The sequence below is a fragment of the Pseudopodoces humilis genome, chromosome 21 (genome assembly GCF_049639895.1).
Source record: "Pseudopodoces humilis isolate 2021_Gansu_Grassland_sample_001 chromosome 21, ASM4963989v1, whole genome shotgun sequence".
Classification (NCBI taxonomy): domain Eukaryota; kingdom Metazoa; phylum Chordata; class Aves; order Passeriformes; family Paridae; genus Pseudopodoces; species Pseudopodoces humilis.
Window position 1 is genome coordinate 7,187,772 of NC_142220.1, and position 24,201 is coordinate 7,211,972.

General features: G+C 55.0%; 2 protein-coding genes across 2 annotated transcripts in view; one reads left to right on the top strand and one right to left on the bottom strand.

The window, feature by feature from the left end:
- On the top strand, positions 1-7,228 carry SPHK1 (sphingosine kinase 1). The gene is made up of 5 exons (XM_005526790.3): positions 1-520; positions 4,597-4,746; positions 5,026-5,120; positions 5,322-5,437; positions 5,954-7,228. The coding sequence occupies exons 1-5, from the start codon at positions 1-3 to the stop codon at positions 6,726-6,728; spliced, it is 1,656 nt and encodes a 551-aa protein (XP_005526847.2). The 3' UTR covers positions 6,729-7,228.
- Positions 7,229-8,986: 1,758 nt separating this feature from the next.
- The window catches only part of UBE2O (ubiquitin conjugating enzyme E2 O), a 61,556-nt gene continuing 46,341 nt past the window's right edge, over positions 8,987-24,201 (bottom strand). Inside the window, exons 10-18 of the mRNA XM_005526791.3 lie at positions 22,866-23,020; positions 21,893-22,005; positions 20,703-20,828; positions 19,622-19,711; positions 16,680-17,337; positions 15,688-15,824; positions 14,974-15,177; positions 14,241-14,298; positions 8,987-12,785 (exon numbers count right to left, since the gene is read on the bottom strand). Coding sequence (XP_005526848.2) covers positions 12,031-12,785; positions 14,241-14,298; positions 14,974-15,177; positions 15,688-15,824; positions 16,680-17,337; positions 19,622-19,711; positions 20,703-20,828; positions 21,893-22,005; positions 22,866-23,020 — 2,296 coding nt within the window. The 3' untranslated portion in view covers positions 8,987-12,030. The remainder of the gene's footprint in view (positions 12,786-14,240; positions 14,299-14,973; positions 15,178-15,687; positions 15,825-16,679; positions 17,338-19,621; positions 19,712-20,702; positions 20,829-21,892; positions 22,006-22,865; positions 23,021-24,201) is intronic.

Consider the following 24,201-nt stretch of genomic DNA (forward strand, 5'->3'; position numbering starts at 1 on the left):
ATGAATGGGGCCGCCCCGCCTGCCATCGCCGGGCGTCAGCAGCGAGCGGCGGCGGGCGGCGCTCCCCGGTGCCTCCCGCTCCGCTCCGCGCCCGCTCCGCCGATGGCCGCCGGACGCCCGGCTCCCCCCGGGCCCCGCGGGGGCCCGGTGCTTCTTCAAGGCATCTTCGGCGCGGGGCCGGCCCCCGGTGCCGCCGCCTGCTCGCTGTCCCTGACGGCCCGGGAGCTGCAGGTGCGGCGTGCCGGCGGCTGCCCGGGCGGGTCGGCCGGGCCCGGCGCCGCGCTCCGCCCGGCCGACTGCGTGGGCTCGGCCGCCTTCCCCGCGGCCGCGGCCGCCGCCTGCTTCTCGCTGGTGTGTTACCCGCTGGGGGGGCCGCGCTGGGGGCCGCCCGCCCGCCAGCGCCTGGAGCGGACCTCCCGCGCCTGCCGGGGCCCCGACGCCGAGGGCAACCTGCGCATCGCCCAGGCCTGGAGCCGCCGCATCCGCGAGCTCGCCGTGCCCGCCGTGCCCGCGCAGGACGGTGAGTGCCGAGCCCCCCCCGCGCCCGCCCGGCACCGCTTCCCGCGGGGCTCGCTCCGCCGGGCCCGGGCGGGGATCGGGGGCGCGGTTCGGGGTCGCTCCGCCGCCGGGCCCCACGCGGGACGGCTGTGCCCGAGCACCGGGCCCTGCGTGGTGTCGCGTTCCGGGGGCACGGGGGGGGACACAGACGGGGATGAGCCGCGCCCCCGTGGGGTCACTAGGACACCCCCCATTCCCCCACCCTCCCGCGAGTCTTGGGGGGACAGGGACATCCCTGCTCGCAGCCCCAGGCAGGGGTTGGCTGTTTCTCTCCCCTTTCACCCTTAATTTGAAGGGGCAGCAGGGACGTGGTCACACTATGGGGGCCCTTTGCACCCCCCCCCCATTGCTACCGTTCGATAACTCCAAAGCTCCAAAGGGCAGCATGATCCAAGGAAAAAAAAGTAATCATTGCTGACGCAGGCAGGAGGGGAGCCAGGCACTGTCCCCAGCAGGTCCCATCCATCACTTGGGATTTGGGGACAGGCAGATCCCCCCAGGACCCCCGCGGTCCAGCAGGATCCCAGGGCAGCCTGGTGGGGTTTGTCTTTGTGATCCTGCTCCCCTCGGGAGCTGTCAGTGTCTGGAGGGGGAGGGTCCTGCTCGGGGGCCGCGTCCCCCAGCTCCCACAGGCAGGGCAGGGCGTGCTGGCAGATAGTTGAACATCTGAGCAGAGATTCAATTATATGCACTACTTCATTTATTTGGCTGTCCAGTCGCTCTGATCAGACTTGGAAATTAAGAGGCATGCGGTTAGAGGGATCCTGTCAAATCACATTTAGCCCAGCTCTTCCTTGCTTGGATTTTAAAATGCAGCTTTTTTAACATGACCTGCAGCTACAAAACAACTTTCTGTCTCTCTTCCTAAAGAATTACAAAAAAATCCAGTGGAATGGGGTGAGGGCAGAACCAGTTCCCCAGCTCTATTTCCAGCCTGAACTCTGCAGTTGGAAGTCTCCAAGCGCTTTCCACCCTTCGCCCTGTGAGCAGGCTGTGCGAGGGTGCTGGGGCAGGAGCAGCTGGTTGCACGCAGGGCCCTGAGGGGAGCGGGAGGAAAGAAGATGGGAGAAGGCAGTGCAGAATTTTGCAGTCACTCTCCTTGCTGAGGGCCATCAGGATTTGCAATCCTCCTCCCTCAGTTTGGCTCAGAGCTAAAAATGCCCCTCGTCCACACCCTGCGCTCGCACGTGCCGGCAGAGAGGCCTGTGCGGGACTGATAAGGCCACGCTAGGAAGCTGTGGTGAGTCCTGTCACCCTGTCCCCATGGGGAGGGGACCTGGGGAGCCACCAGAGATCCCATCCTGGTGCTGTTGCAGCTCCAGCATCCTTTGGGATGAAAGCCCTGCGGGATGCTGCAGCAGGGATGAAGGGATGATTCCCCCTTCTCGCTTCACTCCAAGGGATAAACAGAAATTCCCTTAGAAGCTGATAACCCCAAAGCTGGGGGTGCCTGCAGCATGTCCCAAACTGCAACTATCCAGGAGGGAACAAACTTCTCCCTGGCTTGTGTCCCAGAAGGGAAATCCAGCCCCAGGAAGCTCAGCCCCAGCCTTACTCTGCTTGGCACACTTGCTCCTTGTGCCCAGAGAGTTTCCAGAAGGATGCAGGGATGCAATGGTGTGGTTTGGGCTGAAGACAGCGGAGCTGTGGCAGTGTGGTCCCAGCCTGAGCACAGCCAGGACACATCACATGCGAGGATGTGGGCAGAGGGAGTGGAGCAGAGTTTGTGGCAGCAGCTGGAGCCCCTTCCTCCTGCTGACTCAGATTCTGCTCTACTCAGCATTTGAGGCTGAAAGCGACCACACTGTGCTGGGAAGTGGAATCTTTCTGGGATGCCAGGGCCTGACCGGTGTTGTGCAACAGGAAGGGTTGGATGGGTCAGGATGCTGCTGAAATCTATCTCCCTGTGCATCAGCACTGCTGGGCTCCAGCTCTGATCCAGCACCCTCCAGTTCCACCCCAGGGCTGGGCCTGGTGCTGCTGGTGTCACCAGCCCCACACTGGCATCACTCCTCTACACTACTCACAGCCTGGTACCAGCAATCTTTCCCTTGAGAGGGAGTCGTGGCATCCCTCTGTGCCCTGAGCAGGGTTTGATTTTCCCCTCCAGCCAAGGAGCTTGAGGTCCCAGCCTTTCCCTGCTGCCCAGAGGAGGCCACAGGGCAGCACCTACATGTCCAGGCAGGATTTTTTGGCAAGACTCAGTTGCAGCTCCATGTGCATGCGAGAAACGATGTGTCTGGTTAACACTGCAGGGTTAAAAACTGCATTTAGGCTTTTGAAATGTCTTTGGCTTTTGCTTTTCAATATCCAGCACTTGAGTGGGGAAAGAGAGAGAAAAGCCCCCCAGAGAGAAAGCAGCTGGGGCTTGGGCTCAAACCCTGTGTGGGCACTTGTCTGCATTTGCTTGCAGGGGATTTAGTGCCTGTGGGGACCAGGGAAGCTCTGAAGGGCTGGGAGCAGGGTCAGCACGGCTGGACCAAGCTGGAGTGGCCTCTGCTCTGGGTGCTTCAGTGCTTTCCCCGAGAGCAGCTGGCCCCTTTGTGTCTGGAACCCGCTGATAAGGGGCTGGGGAGGGTGGTGGTGGGGGAGTCACTGGCTCTGGGCAGCAGTGGGGACAACCAGCTTGGAGCCAGTGCCTGGAGCCAACACCTGGAGCCAGCTTGGAGCCAGTGCCCAGAGCCAGGCTCAGCCCTGGGGCTCTCGCAGGCAGATCTTTGTTGTGGACTTGGTGGCAGGTCCCAAGCAGCTGGCAAGGCGACAAGGAGGTGTCCTGGAGGGTGACAGCGCTGCTGGGTCATCCATGGGGCCAGGAAATAATCCTGGTGATGATGAAGTCAGCAGAGCTCTGTGTGCTCCCAGAGCTGGGACCTGCATGGAGATGGGATGCCCCAGTCCAACCTCCCTCCAGGCAGCTTGTGGAGCTCGTGGCCATGACTGGTGTGATGCTGCATGTCACCCAGGGGAAGTGACACATGTGGTGTCCTCCACAGTCCCATGTTCACCTCTCCCCACCACTGTCCCCACTGCGGGTGGCAGAAGGGGTTTAGCTGGAGAACCCCAGCTCATGTGTTCAAACAAATCACTGCATGTGTGCAAATGAGGTGGGGGCACCACCAGCGCCAGGGGGGCTGTGAGGGGATTCCTGTCCCAGGATAGTGCTGGAAAAGGCCTCTGCTGTGCTGACTCAGCAAGTCTTACTGCTGAGTCAGCAGGTGCAGCCTCACGCTGAGCCCATGTGCTGGGGTGGGCACCCACACCCCCCTGGGCCCAGCTCAGGGGGCGCAGAGCTGATGGGAACATCCCCAAAAACCCCAAAATGGGCTCCTTCCTGCAGAGCCAGGAATCTCCAGAAGCACTGGGGCAGCCTGAGGCCACTGCCCCTCCTCACCTCGGGGCTTGGGATGCCCAGCAGCACCCGGGGTTCCTCCTCCTCGTCCCCGTGCCTCCCTCAAAGGGCAACTCAGTGGCCTCCCCCTGTCCCCCTGCATGGGGACCCCTGGGCTTGGGGAAGGAGAGGCTGGAAGCAACTGGGGAGGCAGAGGGATGGGACCCCTGCCAGGCTTGTAATTACAGCCCTGCCCCGGCCCTCGCAGGCGAAACCTGAGCCCCGTGGGGAGCAGGGGAAGCAGGAGCGTCCGTCTGCCAGCACAACTGTCTGTCCTGGCCCCGCTCCATCTGGGTGGATGCGGGGAACTAGGACCTGGAGCTCTCATTTCCCCACTCTGGTAAGGCTGGAGTGCTGCAGGGCTCCATCCTGGGTGTGAACATCTCTGCTGATTGTGAGGGAGCTCTAAGGAGTCCCTGCAGGCCCCTGTGTCCTGTCTGTGCCACCTCCCCAGCATTCCCAGCAGGGACCCTCCCATCCCTGCTCACCCCCGCTGCCTCTGGGTAGGGATGAAGCTCAGGGAGCTTGTGAGGATGGGGAAGGGCCGGTTCCCCTTCTCGTTTTGGTTTTGGCAAATGCTGCCCTGGCTGGCAAAGTCCTCCCAGGGCAGGGCCATGACCCAGCACCCTGAGCCCCCTGTTCCTCCCCAGGTGACAGCTATGGGGTGCTGCCCCGGCCCTGCCACGCGCTGGTGCTGCTGAATCCACAGAGCGGCTCTGGCCGTGCCCTTGATGACTTCCAGGCAGTGGTGCAGCCCATGCTGGCTGAGGCAGACATTGCCACCACTGTCTTCGTCACCGGTGAGTCCATGAACAGCTCCTCCTCCTCCTTCTCCCTTCCCTGGGATCCTACCTGAGCCCTGCCACATGGGGAGGGATTGGTTCCTCCAAGGGCTTCTGACTCTGCATCAGCACAGCTCTAGGTCCTACAGGATGTTGCACTTGAGGAGTGACTGCCTTGCCTCCTGCATCCCTGGCTGGGGTCACCATCTGGGGCTGGGGTCACTGTCTGGAGGGTGGCAGCAGGAAGGGCAGAGGGATGGAGGGTGATGCTCCAAATCTCTCCTCTTTCCCCAACAGAAAGACCCCACCATGCGCACGAGAAGGTGCGGGATGAGGACCTGTCGCAGTGGGACACATTGGTGGTCATGTCTGGGGACGGGCTGCTCTTCGAGGTGAGGGGCACCTCAGGGCTGGGCAGGTGCTGGGAGAAGGGGGTGCCTGGGGCAGGAGCCAAGCTCTGAGTCACAAAGTCAGGCAGGGAATGGCAAAGGAGAGATGGACCAAGCTTGGAGCGAAGCAGCCATCACCTCTGTCCTGCCCTGGGCAGCGGCTGCTGTGTTCCTCGGGTACCACAGGCTCCTTCATCCCCACAGGTGGTGAATGGGCTGATGGAGCGTCCAGACTGGAAGGAGGCCATGAAGAAGCCGCTGTGCATCCTGCCAGGAGGCTCTGGGAATGCCCTGGCTGCCTCTATCAACTACTATGCAGGGTGAGTCCCAGCCCCATGGGACACCACTGCCCCCCTGCAGGGCTGCACTGGAACCAGGCGAGGATGAGGGAAGAGAAAGGCTCTGTGGGGCTCCAGCTCAGGGAAGGGTGATGGGATGCCCAGGGGTGCCTGGCAGGGTCCTCACTTCCCCACAGGCTGGTGCAGCACAACCCCAGCTGTGAGCAAGGGATTAATCCCTGTGTATCCTACTCCCCTCACTCCCTTTCTCTTCTCTGGGCTCAAAGACCAGTAAAAAGACCGGTAAAGCTTTAACCCAAAGGATCCACCCCAGACACAGCCAATCCCATGCTGGGGGGGACCAGGATTGCCTTGGTCTTTCAAGAACTGGTTTATCCCTCCCATTCCCAGCAAAACTACTCCCAGCAGCTCCTGAGGGACACTGTCACCCAGCTGGGACATGTCCCAGCCATGACACAAGGGTGAGGTCTGCAGTTGGATGCTGGGGCAGCAGGAGGGGTCCCTGAGCTCCAAACTCACCCTCTCCATCCCTCACAGCTACGACCACGTCGCCAAGAAAAAGCTGCTGACAAACTGCACCTTCATCCTGTGCAAGGGGCTGTACACGCAGATGGACCTGGTGTCGCTGAGCACGGCCTCGGGCAAGCGCTTCTTCTCCTTCCTGGGCTTTGGCTGGGGCTTCATCTCGGACGTGGACATCGACAGCGAGAAGTACCGCTGGCTGGGCAGCGCCCGCTTCACCCTGGGCACCCTGCAGTGCCTGGCCAAGCTCAGGGTGTACCAGGGCCGCCTGTCCTACCTGCCCATGGCCGCAGAGCAGGGCAGCTCCCCGGCAGCCCGGGACCCCCCCGCGCCCGTCACCAATGGCCACATCCCGCAGCCGGTGGGGACGGAGGCGCCCGGGCCCCTGCCCCCCGACTCGCTGCTGGTGCCGCTGGGCCAGCCCGTGCCGGCGCACTGGACTGTGGTCCCCGAGGAGGAGTTTGTCCTGGTCTATGCCATCTACCAGTCCCACCTGGGCACCAACCTGCTGATGGCACCGGCGGCCCGGCTGCACGACGGCTGCATCCACCTCTTCTACATGAAGGCCGGCATCAGCCGCGTGACGCTGCTGAAGCTCTTCCTGGCCATGTCCAGGGGGACCCACCTGGACTTGAACTGTCCCCACCTGTGCTACGTCCCCGTCCGGGCGTTCCGCCTGGAGCCGCGGGTGGCCGCGGGCATCATGACGGTGGATGGGGAGGCTCTGGCCTGCGAGCCCGTGCAGGGCCAGGTCCATGCCCGCCTCTGCCGCGTCCTCAGCGGCTCCTGAGCTCCCCGTTCGCCCTCCCTGCAGCGCTGAGCTGCCGGCACGGCCCGGCGCGAGGGTGGCGGAGCCTTCCTCCCACTCAGGAACCCCCTCCTTCCATAGCAATAGGTCTTGGGGGGGCGTGGGGCTCATCCCCTCGCCTGCCCCCACGCTTAGCTTTACCCCTTTGGGGCAGCTACCAGTGCTGTTCCAAAAATGAGCCACAAGCCCCATCAGGTACTCGGTGCCGGCGAGATGCCAGCGTGGTTTATCCTGGTACGAGGTCCCGGCCCCCAGGCGGCTGCGCCGGCACAGCCCCGTCCCCTCCCCGGCTCGGACGCACACGGTGGCATTGCTGTGTCCCTGCCCCGGAGCCAGTGCCACCCCCCAGGGTGGGTCAGGACCAATAGCTCTAATACAAAATAAACCGACTTTTTAAAGAATGTTTCTACCCGAAGCTTCCTGTAGAAGCGGAGTTTATTCTTGTGAGAAATGCAAAATAAATATCTAGCGTTTGCAAAAAATATCCTTCCTGGGTTTTGAATCCTGGCTCACGGCTGCTGGCAGGGGCTGGGCGGATGGCAGGACAGGTTTAGCTCAGCGCCGCAGCCTTTTGCTCCCTGACATCCTGGGGCCAGGAGCAGCACGGAGCGAGGGGCCCGGACATGCTCCCAGGGGAGATGCTGAGGACGCAGGACACGGAGCATTGCTGCCACCACCCAGCCCCGGTTTTGGGGGACAGCGATGGCTCCCTGGTCAGCCTCATGCTGGGGCTGATCGTATCCAGGGAGCTCAGCCCTGCGGTGACACTTCGGGACATCCTGGGGAAAGTTCGGTGCCTCTGAGCGACAGCAGGGAAGGACTCAGGGAAGAGGTTCAAGGAGGGGTCGCTGAAGCTAAGGGGTTTGGCTTTGTGCCTGCAGCAGGGGCCCTTTGGGGGGCTCTTGCATCCCATTTCTCAGGCTTCGAGGGGCCAGCTGGAGCCCTGCTGCAGGTCCCTGCCCTAGGGCTTGCCTGGGGGGGATTACTCAGCCTCTTTGGTATAAAATTGCAGTAATTAAACCTCATTTTCAGCGCTCAAGTACAAAGCAGAAGAGTAAACAGCGGTGGCTGTTTGCATTTATTCAGCTGCAAACTATGCAATTAGGACGGCAGATCCGGGAAAGAAGAGCACGATTGTCCTCCCCCCATGGCCTCACTTGCTCATGGAGAAGAGCCCTGTCTCTGAGCCAGCAGGGCAGGCCGCAGCTGGGAACCACCTCCCAAAATAAAGTTAATTCCCCCGTGGCATCGGGCCAGGTGTTAAAACAGGCTGAGCAATAACTCTCTAACCCTGCTGAGCTGCTGGAGGGAGAGCCCACGGCAGGGGATGCGCTCGGAGCTCTCGCTGTCTCTGTCAAGGGACACGGCTCAGCAGAGCGGAGCTGTTCAGGCTCCTCTCTCCATCCCGTGTGGCTCTCAGCAGCAGCAGGGTGGCCGGGATCGCCCTTGCCCTCCCTCTCCCGGGTTTCTGCCATCATCCATCTGCTTCCAAAACCTGTTGGACAGCAGCAAGGGGCTCTTCCTTCGCGGGGAGCCCCCGGCCCTGCTCCAGCACAGCCCCCCGCTCCCGGCACCGAGGGAGGGGGCAGAGGGTGCTGTGAGTAACTCCAGCACACCGTGCCCGTGCCGTGCACCTCGAGCTGCTCCTGCAGGCTGAGGGGGAGCAGGGAGGGCCCCCAGGGGGACAAAATATAAGTCAGGACTCCCGACTCCACATCACTGTTCCAGATTTCAGCAGCACCCGGCAGGGGCGGGACGCCCTTGGCCCCCAGCGGCCGGGACACGGCTGTGCCCAAGCTCATCCATCACACACTTACCTGTGCAGAGGTGAGGAGCAGGGCAGGGCAGAGCTCCAGAGGTCTACCAGGCTGGGGGGGCTGCAAAAGGGTTCTTTTTGCCCGAGTCTGGCCGTGATGACCGGGGCTGCTGGAAGTCGTGCTGGGGCACACAGCTGAGCCCACCTGCAAGCCCCAAGCAGCAGCAGGGACCACAGAAAACAAAAAACTCCAGCCTGACAGATGCCGACTGTAAATCAGGGTCTTGGGGAACAGTTTCTAGACAGCCACAGTGGCAGTCCCTCCCTGCCAGACCTGCCTGGATCCCTCTGGACTCGCCGGCCTCGGCTTCAGCCAGCGGGACCCTGTCCAGCCCCGAGGCTGGCGCAGGGATGCGCCGGAGAGGGGCAAGTGCCAGAAGCGTGGCGGGGGTGGTGGGGGAAAGAAAGAGACAACTCGCAGAACTACTCACAGAGGCAAAATTTAATGGCAAGTCATCTTCCCTCCTTTATTACACCTTGGTTAGCCAAACAAAAAAAAAATCTGCAGGTAAAAAAAGTTTTAATGGTCACACAGCACTTTATACATATAAGCAACCAAGCATCCACATCTGCACGTGAACAACACACCTCTAAGCATGGCCTCAAGTCGGGTTTTTTTTTTAATTCATTAAATACTGTACAGAATCAAGGCTACAAACTGATTTTGTAATGCTTCTTCCCCCTCCCCAGCACTTAAAACAGTTACAGGCTGCTCTCATTTGTACATCACACAGTCGTGTAGCCAGTTTTAAGGCTAACAATATGCATCATGCTTTGGCTTTTTTTGTGTGTTTTTAATTTTTTTTTTTTAAGGTTTTAGCCTTTTAGATTTTGTTACCCTTAAATATTACATACATACACAAAAAATTACATAGCTGCAGTGTGCTCACCACCAACTTCATCACCCAGGAGCTTCACATTATCAAAAGCTTTAGAAAATTTGTAAACCTCTGTGCACGCTTGGGTTTGGGACAGTTGCAGAGAGCGAGCGGTGCCTGGGGGAGCAGTGTCCCCTTCCAGCCCAACATCCACCTCCTCGAAGGGAGCCCAGCCTGTGCAAAAGCTCTTGTGTAGGATCAGAGACCTTTTGGGCAAAGGGGAGGACATGGTGCCTGCCTGGCCCCTGCCCTGTGAGATGAGAGCTGCAGAGTAAAGGAGGGGAAAAGGGGAACCCTACAGCTCCTCCACCCCCGGTGGGTTTCTCCCTCCCTCCCTCTGTCACTGGTCCTGTGGGTCTAGGGGCAGCACAGCCCGGCTCTGGGGACAGAGGGCGTCAGTGTCTGGCTCACTAACCGTGGCTGTGCCTGGAATCAGCCTCTGTGCCTGTTCTTCCCCTGCCCTGGAGCAGTGGCCTCACCCCTTGCCCACGCTTGCTCCCAGCCCTCTGAGACACTCCCATGCTCCGCTCAGAGGGATCCATTCCCTCCTGAGCGTGGCCAGGTTACAGCTCCAGCTCGCTCTGTCCTGCCCACGGCTCCCAGCCCCTCTCTGCACCCCCAAGTCTGCCCAACTTCCCACCTGCCAGGCAGGGAGGGCTCCTGCAGCAGGGCTGGAGCTGCTGCACACATCATCACCCACAGAGCGGTGTCTGGAGAGCTCTGGAGCCCAGGTCTTCATCACAGCCAAGCCCTGCATCCTCTGGAGCACCAGAAGAAGGACGTGTCTTCCAAAATCCTAATGCTGGATGGGGACATGAGAAGGGCTTTGTGCAGCCAGCCCCTGGCTCAGGAGCATCATTGGGGGCAGCAGGAAAGCACCTGGGGCAGGAAGAGGGTGTGTGGATTTTGGCTGGTGGGTGCAGCCATTGGTGCTTCTGGGAGCAAAAAGCACTGTGCCAATGTGCTGGGATTTCTCTTGCTGTTCTCCTTTTCTAATTGCAGCCATACTGAGCAAGAGCAGAGAGCTTTGGCTTCATCCTTACCTCTGGCAGAGCCATCTGCTCAGCCTGACTCCTCCCTGGGAAGCCTGGCACCACTGCCTCCCTGTGCAGCTGGAAGGACTCTTGCTGACAGAGTGTGCTCCCCATGGATGCTACGTGGGTGCCTCTCCAATGCCTGAGCACTGGGCAAAGGCAGCAGGGCTGGAGTGGGACCACCCAGCTCCAAGTGAAAGTGTGTGCAGACAGAACCTGAGGCCTCAGGAAGGGGACTTGACCAGGGGACTCTGGCTAGTCACTGCTTCAAAGTGCTCACAATCACCAGCTCAGGCTGTGAAACACAGGCTGCCCTCGCCAGGTGTTTCCCAGAGCATCCAGCAGTACCGTGGTTGGGATTAGGGATGGGAAGTGCTGTGCCCACAGTGCTGCTGGCCTCAGCCAGGCCACCATGGGAAACAGCTGGCAAGGGAAGGAGCTGATAGCAGCCCAAACCAGCGCTGTTGTAACAGCGCAGGAACCGGCACAAGCTGGTGCTGCCACAACAGGGCCTCGCCCTGACACGGCTTTCCTGGGGTGACCCTGGCTCCCAGAACTCCTGAACACCTGAGTACAGCTGGATGAGGGAGCAGCAGCCATGCCAGGTTCATCCAGATCTACAACAGGCCCCAGGATCACTCGCTGCTGCCTGCCCGGGTGAGGCTGGGATCCAGGGTGGGTGTAGTGCTGTGTGACAGCCGGGATGGCTGGGAACAAAAGACTCGGATACCTAAGCAAGTAACGAGGGCAATACCCTGAATCCCATGTACTTCTAGAAGACAGGCATGCATGGTGGGGAAGGGGAAGTTTGCCTCACTCTGGAGAAAAAGAAGTGGGGATGGCTAGACTTGCCTCCAGGAGACTGACCTGGAAGTTGCAGAACTGGATGGAAAGTCTGCAGCACTCCCAGGGCAGCACAAGTGCCAAGTGCAGAGCTCTGGCCCTGCCTACCAACCCCGACTGGAAGAACCCTGTAGCTATGGGTAAACAACTAAGACTAGAGCAACTCTGTATGGTGCAGACAACTCCAATGCAAACACAATCCAATGTCTAAGTACAGATAAGCTGGGGTAGACTTCATAGAACCTGTGGGAATGCAGAGAAAAATAAAAGACTGGGAGGGCATTGCCCTTCATTTCCAGAAACTACAGCAATCCCTTCTCCTGGCTGGAACCCCACCAGAACAACCTGCTGGGTGTAGCGCTGGGTAGGAAGAGTCCTTGTGTGGAAAGGTGCCCCAAGATGAAAGTGCAGAGGGAACGTGGCTGCAAGACTGCTTCTGTGCAGGTCTCAAATCTTACCATTGCAGGGTCAAACTTGCAAGAAGAGCACGTACATGGGACAGGGGGAAGGAAGAGGGGTTGGGGGAAAAGAGTTATTCATGCTTAAACAACCTTTCCTCAGAGGAGCAATCAGGCCTAGCACCTTCTTTGGAACAAACCAAGCTGAGGAAGAAAAGCTGGAAGGAGAAGCCAGTTGATCGGTAACAGCATTTGCCAATTTACTTTTTGCTGCTTTCCCTCTCCCCTGCACCTGCCTGTCCCTAACCTGATGGTTTATTTGTCCTCTGTCCACTCCGGGATGTTGGCCCCTGCTAAGGCAGCCCGGTACTGCTGCAAGACACCGCGGATGCTTTTAATGAACCCCTTGGACAAAGGGAAGAGGGGAAATCCAATATCGGGGTAACCGCTCTTCTCCGGCAGGAAACTCCTGTAGCTCTTTCTCCTTTTCTTTGGTTTCACACTGGGCTGCGAGGCAGAGTCCTGGGCAGCCTTCCCCTCGTCCGTTCGGTCTCTGGCCAGGTCCCCCCTGGCTTGGCCTGTGCTCTCCGAGTCTGAGTACTGTTGGAGGTCGCCGGCGTTGGGCGTCGTGGTCGGGAACTCCGACTCGTCCAGCTCCTCCTTCCCGTCCAGCGCCGAGTCGGACAGCTCGGCACCCCCGCCCTGCTCCGAGCTGCACTCTGCCAGCGCCCCCGCCGTGTCCCCGGGGCTCTCGGCCAGGCTGCCACCGTCGCACAGGAGGGAGGCAGAATCCGCCCCGTTGGCCTGTTCGTGGCTGCGCTCCACCAGCTCGTTGGTCTCCAGCCAGGACTCGATGCGGGACACCAGGCGCCAGCCGTTGCAGCGGAAATGCTCCCGGATCTCGTGCTCGAAGACCTCCACGGGCCGGCGCAGCAGCTGCATCATGGACTGCACCACGCGGATCAGCGTCATCTCGTTGTAGCAGCGGCTGTTCTCGTAGCCCTCCTGCAGCCCCCGGTCGCTGTCGAAGCCTGCCTCGTTGTAGTAGGGCTCGTTCACCAGGATGAGACCTGCCGGGAGAACGGGAGACAGAGGGGTTAAGGCAGGAACGCCGGGAATCACCATCTCCTGGCAGTCCACACGTGCCAAGAGGGTAAAGATCAAGGCTCAGGCACAGGCAAGGCTGAGCCCCCAGAACCTGCAGGAGGCAAAGGACTGGTGTTGCAAGGGGAGCGGTGTGACGTGATGGGGACATCAGACTATGCAGGGAGTGGCATCCACGTTCCTTGGCTGGCAAGAACAGCCCTCTGCCAGCACAATGCAGAGGGCATACAACAGCAGAAGAGGTCAAAAGGGCAGGAAGGGAGAGGTTTCACAGCTCCTTTCACTTCCCTCCTGCAAAAAACCCCTGCAAACAACAACAAAAGCTTTTTTCCCCCCCTTCCTCCTCTTAATCAGAACAAAGGAAAGGCTGGACTGCAGAGCCTGGCTTTGAGCTGGCCAGGTTGGTCTGTCCAGCAGAGTCTTATTAGACAGTGCAGTTCTGAGGCACTGAAGACTGTGACAAGTCACCTTAACCATGAATTCTCCTGCTTACTCCTGGTCTAATGAAATTACAGGTATGTAGCAACATCATCAGCACTGCCAGGGTGCTGGCAGCCTGCCAGAAGTTGCATTAAAGCTGGGGACATGATGAGTCTCTCTCAAAACCCAGGCAGCAGGAGAGAAGATTTTCCCCTAACACCAAGTTGCTCTGGTAAAACATTTAGTATTTCATTTTCTAAATTTGGATCCTTGGCTTTGGAAACAAGAAAAGGCTTTTATAGTGGTGTCCTTCTCCCACAAGAGGATATAGGTGAACTGTGGAAGTTCAGAGGAGCAGGAGTTCCAGTCAGAAGGAACACTTGCTTTGTGTCAAAGGTTTCTCATCACATGCTTGAGCTCCCTGCACAGAAAGTCATCCATGAGGAAGTTACGTGGTTTAGTCTGTCTGCTCCCAATCTGGATAGGGCAGAGCAAAGCCCCATGGCAGGAAGCCCTGAGGCTCGTCTAGGCACACCCCTGATTATTCTCTGCTTTGGTAGGAGCATAAACAGCAGCATCATGTGCAAAACATGCCCCAGGTAGGATGGGTGGGTGACTCAGTGGGGATAAAAAAAAGTCCAACAAATTGGCCCAGTTTAGCAACTTGAGCTAACTTTGGTAACAGGCTGAGGACACAATGGTTCACCTCTGTCAGCTCAGAGTAACAAGCAGACAACTCTGTGTTTGGCTGCTGCAGTAAGAAGAAGGGAAAGCATTGTGTCAGAGCCCTGGGATGCAGCCAGAACTCTGGGCATAAGAAAGCTGGCACCTGCTTCCACTGCTCCAGCAGAGAGAAGGACACTGCTTTGTCCAGCAAGGTGAGAGCAAAAGGAAGCACTAACCCAACTGGGGTGGCAGATCCCAATTGTGTGCCCCCATAAGCCAACATCCCTTCCTCCCTCTGCCTTTTTGTGCCCCACAGGCTTGGCAGGAGCATTTACCTTGAATGGAGATGAGTACTTGAAGGAGACTGGATTTACTGGTCCACCGTTCGGTCCCCTGAAATGCACACACAAATATGTTAAAGGGCTGAAGCACCATCAGTCTGCTCTGTGACTATTGTCAGATGAAGTGAGGCCCCAGTTGCTCTGCATTCCTGTTGCTGATATCCTGTGGCTCACGGCAGGAACAGGACTCCATGAGCACGTGATGTGCTGGTGTCCCATCTCAACAACACATCTCTCCGTTATTTTTTTACCAGCACCACACCCCTCTCAGGCTAGTTCTGTCTGGAACTGTGTAACCTTACACACCAGCCATCAGTTCCAACCCCTCCCCAGCTGCTCTGTTCTGCTCAGAATGTATTTCCCTGGCTCTGCTTATTCCAAGTCTCCAGCTGGACTTTGTACTACGCTACATGATTTGCCCACAGTGTGGAAAGACAGAGCCATAACCCATAGCACACCCCATGCTGGTGCTGGCATCTCTGCTGTGGCTGGATTGACCACAGGCTTCTCATTGAGGAGAGACAGCTGAGCCAAATACAGACCCAGAAAAAGCCAAACTATGCCAATTATCTGCTCCAGACACCTAAACCAGAGCCCAAAGCCCCAGCCAGCCCAGCTCAAGCACCACCCAAGAGCAAAAGTCACCCAGGTCTGGTAGGAGTGCCTTGTTCCAAAAGCAGCCCAGCACAACCCCTGCTCCGCAGGGACAGATGGATGATGGCATTACCTTGCCTATCCAGGTCCCCAGGAGGCTGACACACACTTTGCCATTGTCGTACAGGTTGGGATTCAGTCTCCCACTGCACTGGGAGAGGTAGCGGAAGAGAGGCGGAACAGCGGGGTAGATGTTGGGGAGCTGGATGTCGAAGAGGAAGAGGCCATCTTCATAGGGAGTGCGTGTGGGCCCTTTGATAAGTGCTGAGAAGAGATCCTGTGGGGAGAGGCAGGAGGTCAGGCACTGGGAAACACCCTCTTACCCTGGCAGAGCTGTATTTACACAGAGAGGGAGTGGGGATGTGATTGACTCGACCCTTTCAAGTGTCAGCTCAAACAGCACATCTCAGGGCACCTTCCCCTGCCAGAAGTTGCACCCTGAGAGCAAAGTGAACCTTTGCATCTGAAACAGGGCTTTGAGGAGGGCAAAAAATCCCAAACTTGCTCCCTGCTGACACAGCCCCTTGCTGGCTGCCTGCCTGTCTTCCCACTCAGCACCCAGAACAGGCTCCCTGCAATCAGCAGCTCCTTTTTTTGCCACCCTGGCTCGGGGAATGCAAAAGCAGTGAAAGCAGCCATTTTGGATAATTACAGCCCTGTTTCACATGCTGCACACATTCCTGCAGCTCTAATGCAAAGGATTAGGGCTAAGCAGGGAATTCCAAAGACAGGGATCTGGATGCTGAGCCCAGCACCACCACAGAGGCATCTGAGAGCAGGCACTTGCCATTCGATCCTCAAAGGTTTTCACCATGATGCCATCAGGCAGGGAGGTGGCCAGCAGAGCCATCTCTTTCCGCACGGTGCTAAAGAACTTCTTGGCTTCTGGAGGCTGGAATTCCATTTTCTTGAAGGCATGGGAATCTGTGGGACAAGGAAGACAACTGAATTACAGCCTGCCTTTGGAAACTGCCACAGGTTCCTCATGAAGGCAAATCTACCCATGTGTAATATGCATCATGTAGAAGAGAGGAGTTAACCTGCTTTGGTGCTGAGCCAGGAGCCAGGCGAGATTATTTCCCACACAGTACAGCAACCACAACCTGCATCTCCTGTTCTCACTGTCCCCTATAGCCCAGCAAGGAGCCTTGTCCCACAGTTGGGGCAATCCATGGCCCTTTCTCTGCCAAACCTAAGCACAGCTCCCCACTTTCTCTTGCCTACATCTGCAGCTTCACAACAGTTTGGTCACCTTTCCCTCTCAGGTCTGGCCTGGCTGCCTCATGAGCACCTTGGGCTCCACTGTCACCAATGTTGCACACAGTTTTTTTATGTCTGGCTACTAACATTGGTGCCAGTGAATAAGGATACTCACTCACCATGGACACTAGGACAAGAACACCAGCTGGTTTTGCTCTGCTTCTCGACCAATTCAGCCCTGAAAAAAGAGCCTGAACAAACCCTGCAACCTGCAAGGAAATGTCTGCAGTGGAAAGCAACTGATGTCTGCAGCCCTCCAACATTAGTCACCACCCTGGGAAAGAGGGAAGCTTTCTGAGCCTTGGGAAAGTGCAAGAGTGCCTAGAGATGCTATCTAAAAGCCATGCTTAGGTCCCAGAACACAATGTACTACAGAAGTTGGCTTAATTTCTCCTCTCCAGTTAATGGGCTATGAAAAGGACTAAGAAGAAGAAGAAGAAAGGATACAGAATCCAAAAAGTTTGAGGCAAAGGTTTTGGATAAAGGACAGCAGTGAAGGACTGAGTATCCCACACTCACCTGGAGCATACTCCAACACAGAGAACACTTCTCCCTTGGCACTGGTGAAGGTGACTCCAGGCTTCCCTCCACTCTGCTGGCAGAGCACTGGTGTCTCACTGGGCCACTCTGACCTCACTGGTGTCTGTGCCTCTGCTTTTTCTTCCTTCTTCTCTGTCTCTACCATGGCTTCCATCTTTTCCTCCTCAGCAATAGCCACATTATCCAAGGTCTTCTTTAGATTTTCCTGCAGCTTTTTAATATCGTCCAAGAACTTCTTCTCCCGAGTGGGTTTTTCCAGTTCCACAGTTGGGGAGGTGGGAGAGCCAGTCAGCAGCTGCTCCACAGTCATATTTTTCAGGCTTTCCAGGATCTTGATGGCCTCCTTTAGTTCCCGGAAGCTCTTTGGGGCTCCATCCTTGCCAGCTTTCTCTGTAGCAACATCTGCAACTGCCATAGCCACAGCTCCCTGGACCTGTTCTTCTACTTTTTTCACCTCCTCTGCTGCTGGTTCCTCAGGCTCAAAGTCCTCAATTTTTGGGTGGTCATCTTCCATGAGGCCATTATCTGTCTCCCAGCTGTCACTTTCATCCTCCCACTCTGAGGATGCCCCACTGGTGCTGCCGTCAACAGAATCATAGTCTGACTCCTCAATTTCTGATTCAATATTATACAAGTGCTAAAGAAGAGCAGAGTTACATGAGACTTAGGCTGAAGCACAGTTTTAGTTGTTTTTAAAAGTATGTTATGAAAAAGGAGTTTCCATTTGGAATTGGTTGGGCTGCTTAAACCCATTCCATCTATGCTGGCAGAGATTGTGAAACCACACAGCCCCATCCTCCACTTTTCCAACTAAAGCATTGGGGGTAAAATTAGGGCAAGTTCTAGATGGGCTGCAGTCCTCCCAGAGTCTGGAATCCAGCTCTGGAGTGCAGGCAGGTGCAGCACAGCTACCTGGATACCCCAGGGCTTCAGAACACAGAGCTCAGAAGGTATTTGGTATCATGTAAGGAGTTGGTATTTCTGGTCCTGCTTCTGCACCAGCAACTGTGTTGGCACAGAGCCCTGGTTTGGCTGCCTCCACCTTCTGTCCTTCCACAGACAATGCTGGAACCAGGAACACATTCCCATAGCAGCTCTCCTCTCCTGTGGCACATGATACTTGCCGACAGAGCCCTGCTAGGCTGCTTTAGCTGTTATGTGTGGCTACTGCTTAAAATTCAGCTGGGACAATGGAACCTCACCCAAGTTGCTGAATAAGCTCTTACATAAAATGTTCTCTTCCCTCTCATTACTGGAAGCTGAACACATGCCCACTCCATCCAGCCTCGCCTCCTACAACTTGCTTTTGCACATGCTATGTCTCAGGAGGTCCCTCTGCAGAGGTTTACAGACCTCCTTCAGCTTTAAATACCAACAAAGAACCAGGGGAGCAAGCCCTTTACAGGGCTGTGTTTGCAGTTACAGGATGGGAGCATTTTATCCACAAGCTTCTGACACTTGAGTGACAGCCCAAGAATCCTCTTAATCTTGCAAGATATGACCCCAGAGGCTAAAACACAGGGACCCTCAGTCATCTTGTCAAAGCCTTCAACTGAACCAGCATTGTTGAGCCAGTCCTGTGCCACCCAGAGACAGGCAGCCAGCAGAGGTTAGCTGGGTTCAACACAAGTGACTGCAGGCAGGAAAAGCCATCAAAACTCACTGCCCTCAAAGCTAATCCAAATCTGAGTTGGAAAGTTAATTAGCCTGTTATGCCATCTTTATTTTTAGAGCTGTGAAAAAGGACCCAGACAGCTTGTCTCTGGGCACATGGTCAGGCATTGATAAATCATGGTTTTACCAACTGATAATTCATGCTCCTGACATTTCCCTAACTTCCATAATTACGCAGAGGAGCAGAATCGAAGGGACTGGCGTGACACAGCAGGAGCTGCTGCAGAGCCCCGGCACCGCAGTGTGAGAACAGCCCTTTGTGGAGCACGCATCAGACCTCTGATTGTGCCTGTGATCCAAGCACATGTGACAACAGGGGGAAGGGAGACAGCAGCCTGCTTTGTACGCCCCAGTCCACTGCCATAGTGCAGGCATTGACTATTCTACTGTAATGAATGCAGAGCTGCTTGGTTTAAAAAGGAATCTTGCTCAAGTACTCTGTACTTGCTAAGGCATCTCTGCAGTGGAGGCAGTGGTTGCTCTGCCAGTGACAGAATGGGACTCTACAGATGTAGGTTGTTTTGTATCTTTAGGCTGTCTGCTTTCATTCCAGGCAACAAGGAGAGAAGACATGGGATGAAACTGTATGGGGAGCAGCAAGTATGAGTTCAAGACAGTACAACAAAAGCCTTAAAAGAACCCCAGACAAATCAGCGGGGTGCAGTGGATTAGCAGTGTGGCTGCATCTGTATTTTTCAGCTTGCACTCAACCCTTTCCTTCCCTGCCCTGGAATAAGATTTAAGTCTGATCCCTAGGTTAGCTAAGGTAACAAACTGTGGCTCAGGCCCAGCTTCTGGAGGAGTTTCTTTAGCTGAAAACCCCACTATAGTGGCATTTCACAATCGTCTTTCAGCAGTGCCCTGGTTGGGCAATTCACTAACCCAGGCTCCAGTCAGGATTGATGATCCCTGAGCTCTGTAAAGCACCAGGTGCTGGAGGCCAGGAGCAAGGCTGTGGGTAGAGCTGGGAGCATGCACTGGACTTGTGAAGGCAAAAAGAGCCTGTCCAGGCTTTCCTAATTACTAGATTAGAGAGCGGTTATGAGCAACTAGTTGCCCAAATCTCCTGACAAAAGTATTTTCCTGTGCTAACAGAATTGGGAAGCCACCCTATCACATGGGACTGCACCAATCAACAGAGCAAGAGTCCCTTACCCAGTGAATCTCTCTACACACAGGGTTTAAATCCAAGTCTTGCCACTCAGCTAAGAATTACAGTGATATTGGGAGCTGGAACAGGACCTCACCTGAGGCAGAATGATAGTCTTGGAATTGTCAGCCCACACCACTTCCACCTTACTGCTCACATCCACACGAGCCACCTGTCCAACCGAAGGCTGTGGAGACAAGAGAGGTTTGTCAGTCCCTTTTCTTCCCCAGGCACTTCAGAGCAGGAAGGATTTGAGAAACATTCCCCAGCTGGAGGAACCACCTAGAGCAACACCTGCATCCTACATACAGATACTGCACAACTCTGTCATGGAGCTGGGGAGAACTCCTCTCCCCAAGGAGCAGGAGGGCTGGTCTGGCAGGAGATCCTGATCTTTGACAGGACCAGTGGCCTTTCAGTGCCAACAAGGGACAGGATCCTCCATGGAATGGGGGTGCCCTCTAGTGGGGTGCCCTCAGCCCCCCCCAACACCCAGCACCAGGGGCTCTCCAAAGAGCACAAGCATGAACAGACAAGCCACAGTTGTGCAGGCAAGGAGCACCTAGCCCTGCAGCAGGTTATTTAGGTCAGCTGAGCAGGCTGGGATGTTTCAGTGCTGTAAGAGCTACACTACACCTTTTAACACTTTAGGGCAGCAGGCTCAAAAGCTGGAGATCTCTCCAGGGGTGTTTCCTCTACAATATAAATTGTTTCTTCTATCCCCAAGGAGATCAATCAGCTCAACAAAATTAACATGAACATAGCTCAGTGGCCATAGCTGAACCCCAGCCTTCTGCTGCCAAGTGAAACCGGTTTCATGACAAATCCATCTTCATGGTTGCTCAGGAGCCCACAGAATATCCTTTTATTACAAGTTACTCTGAAATCCTAAGCAAGAGTTTTATGAAAAGCTCTCAGGCATATGCTCAGTTCTTGTCTCATCTTCACTCTTGCTCTGCTGCAGACTGTCATCAAGGTCAAAGGATTCCAAGGTTTCATCTCCACCAGACAGAGATCTGATGGGCTACTCATGAGAGCAGGGGACACCAATACAAAATCAGGAAGGCTAGGGAATTCAGGATGCCCATGTGGGGCCTAAAGCCTTCCTGTCAACTTTTCAAAGTGTCTCCACCAATACCTGGTGACAATGTGATCACTCCACTGTGCCCAGGACCCACCTCATCCTCCTTGGCCGTGGCTCCGTCGGAGTTGCCGATGCGGATGACGATGTCGGTGGTGCGGAAGCGAAAGTCTGGGTGATCGGCGATGTCGTACACGCTCACATCCTCCTCCTCCCCGATCAGCTGCACCGACACACAGTGCAACATGTCAGCCCCACGAGGCTGCACTGACCCCCAGAACACTTCAGCACTCCAAAGCACTTTGTGTTTTATTCTGTCCCTTTTCAGCTGCTCCAACAGCCTGCAAGGGGCTGCTGCTGTCCCTCTTTGTCACCTCAACCAGTAGCGTGTGAATCAACAATGAAAGGAAGCAGACATTCTGTCTCATCTGTTCACCCTCACTTTTACCTCAGGGTCCATGTCACCACGACAAGGAGATGTGCAACCACAGTGTTTTATTCCTCAATTCCTAATCCCTTTGATTTCTCAAATCAGCTCACTGAGGCCCAAAGGGTGCAAGTTTACTTTTGAAATTAACTAAGGCAACAGAAAGTGTTTGACAAAAAAACATGTCATTTAATGGGAAACATTTGATTTCTCCTGGAGAAAGAGAGCTAGGGACTCACAAATTATGAGAAATAAGTGGAGCACAACCCCAGGCCAGACTGATGCTCTGCTTCTGCATGTGAAGGGCCCATGCCAGTTATGACAATGTGGTCTGGCAGGCCAGGACAAAGCAGTGTCAAGGTCCCCTCTCATCTCCAACTAGACTGCAGTCTATCAAGGCTCTGGAAAATACAGCATTCCTACAAATCTCAACAAAAAGGTATTTGGGTAACTATCGGCAATAGTACCTGGCAGAGGCAAGCACAACAATGTGCTATAGATTGTTTCTCTTTCTATGAACCATGCAAAGACATGGGGATGAAAAATTCTTACAGTGAACACAAGTAATCAATTGTCTGTGACGACTTTAGCAAAAATCTTCATCCATACCAGAGTCTGATGATACCATAGTATGTAAATTATCTGCCTGGTCTTTGCTACCTCACAGGCATCTACAAATATGAAGTGACATCACCTCTAGCTAAGTCTCTCAGGCCCATAAGCACTGTTCCCTTCCTGAAGGACACACAATCAATGCAGAGCTGATTTCCAGGCTTATCTGTGTTTATCTGTGAGGCTTGTGTTATTTTGTGGCTGCTTTCTCCTAGCTGGTTGCAGCAGGCACTGACTCCTGCACTTACCTCCACATCATCTCCGCTGGGTTTCAGCTTGAACCACTTCACCACACAGGTACGGCCGATGTGGTCCCCAGACTGTACCACTCCATACAACCCAGGGTCCTGGGAGCTCTGAGCTTTTGGTCACAATGGTAGGGAAGAAAACAGACAAATCAGGCAAAGGAGCACAGACTTTGCTCAGTGACTGAGGCTGTCAGCTCCTGGGCTCTCATGGCTGAAGCCATCCACTTGTGAATGGCATAAGGAAAAACACTTCTTCCTACACAATGAAAATTGTTGCCAAACTAGAATGGCAGAGCTGGAGCTGACGGGTAACTTTACTTTCCACAGACTACATGTAACCCAGAAGACCTGTCAGACTATTACTCATCAGAAATGGCCACATAAAACAGCCTCTATTTATTCTCAGCCAGCTTTCCTGCTTCCCAACCTGAGTGTCTTCTGGTCCCCACTGCTGACAGTCTACCCTTGCTAGAAAAGGGGCTGAGACCCAGATGGTATCATCAATATTTTGTATCCAAAAGCTTTAAGACTCCTTGAACTTGTCCCGTGCTCATCACCAATTGGCTTGGTGAAGAACAGGGATTCAAAAAGATGCCTCTGGATCCCAAAACGTGAGGGTCATGATAGATCAGCCATAGAGAGAAAACAGCCTGAGGTAAGCTGTTTGTTTCTCCTCTCACTCTGGGACAAAGCTCAGAACTGTTGGCCCTTTCAAGGTGGGCAACACCCCTGCTCTGCAGAAATACTGAAAATCCTAGTTTGGCTCCTTGGTATTTATTCCTTCCACATCCTTCCTATCGTCATAGCTCAACTTTGGTACGTAAATAATAGTTCTCTGCTGCCATTCCCACCAAGTCAGCTGAATCACTGTCAGGTGCTCACCTCAAATGAATCCTAACAGCTACAGAGCAAATTAGGGGATCCACACTGAACAATACTTTGCAATTAAGAGCATTGTTCTGACACCCAATACCTCTTTTGTCCACCACAAAATCGCCGGGGCAAAACTCGTTGTTGTCCAGATGATGGACAGGGATCAGCTCATTGGAGCGGATGTTTGTCTCCACGGTGCCATCCTGCCACATCACATCAGCTGAAGTCATCGTGGTCACCACTTCCACAGCAACCCTGGCAGCACAGAAAGGGGATGAGTTACCAAAGGGAACATCAGGGATCAAGGTGGACCTCAGCAGCACAAAGGTACAGGGATCAGCAGGCTGGGAAGCAAGTCAGGAACCCCCATGTAGAGCCCATGGACACAGCTACACAGCAGGCTTTGTTTTGATGGGTTCTCAACCCCTGTGGTGTCACATTGCTGAAGGAGGACTGACTTCCCAGGGAGCTCCTGCTGAGTTTATTTTTATTCCTATGGAGGCAAATTAACATCTACTAGCACCCATTTTCTGCCCCTGACAGAAGCATGACAGGAGCTTCAAACAGTTTGAAACTTGAGATCTTCTCTACTGGAGCACCTTCCAGCCTGACAGCTCTGAGAAGTCTTTGAAACTAGAAAAACACATGACTGCAAAGATAAATCATCACAGCCCTTCCAGAAAGAAAAAAAAAACAACAAACAAAACCAAAAGAAAAGAGGCAACACACTGAATGTGGGTAAACCAAAAGGATTTTGTTTAAAAGAGAAAAATGTCCTTCCCAGCTGTTCAAACACACGCGTATCCCTGCGGCTCAGAAATTAAACCCGAACATGCCACAATGGACCACATGCTAGTTCTCTTCTGTGGGGCTTGACAGGGATGCTTGAGGAGGCCAAGTACTTGGGGAAAGAGGGACAGCCTAGCTGGACACTCTTCTAATGAGCCCTCCACTGATTTCATCTCTCCTACAGCACAGAACAGAGCAAGTCCCACACTGGCTTTAAATCTTCCCTTTACTTTGCTGGCCAGGCCTTCCAGAATAACACAAGTGCTGGATTTATGTTGGTTTCAGAACCAAATCAGAAACAAGATACAATAGGCAAATACAGCTGTTTGCCACCAGCCCTGTTTTTATAAATGTCAGAGAAATATTCTGAAGTGGAAACAAGATCAAGTCTTTAGTAGGGCCAGCACTCAACAGCAGAAATTATCACAAAAAGGTCTGTAACAGGCCAAGTGTGTGTGTGATATACAACAAGACAGCTTCTGGGGGACATAGGACATGTGCAGCTGAGGATGGGAATGGAAATGGTGTGCAAGGAAATGAGGAACTCATCTGCAGCAGTGATTTTCAAATAAAAATCAAGACAATGTTAATCAAAGTCCCTGTATAACCTCACTAAAAGATATCCAGTGGTCTGTGTGCTGCACAGA

Bases quoted from the DNA above. Each gene is read 5' to 3' on its own strand.
- SPHK1 (XM_005526790.3), top strand. From the start codon at position 1: ATGAATGGGGCCGCCCCGCCTGCCATCGCCGGGCGTCAGCAGCGAGCG. The intron at 521-4,596 runs GTGAGTGCCGAG...GTTCCTCCCCAG, and splicing joins CGCCGTGCCCGCGCAGGACG to GTGACAGCTATGGGGTGCTG. The intron at 4,747-5,025 runs GTGAGTCCATGA...TTTCCCCAACAG, and splicing joins CACCACTGTCTTCGTCACCG to AAAGACCCCACCATGCGCAC.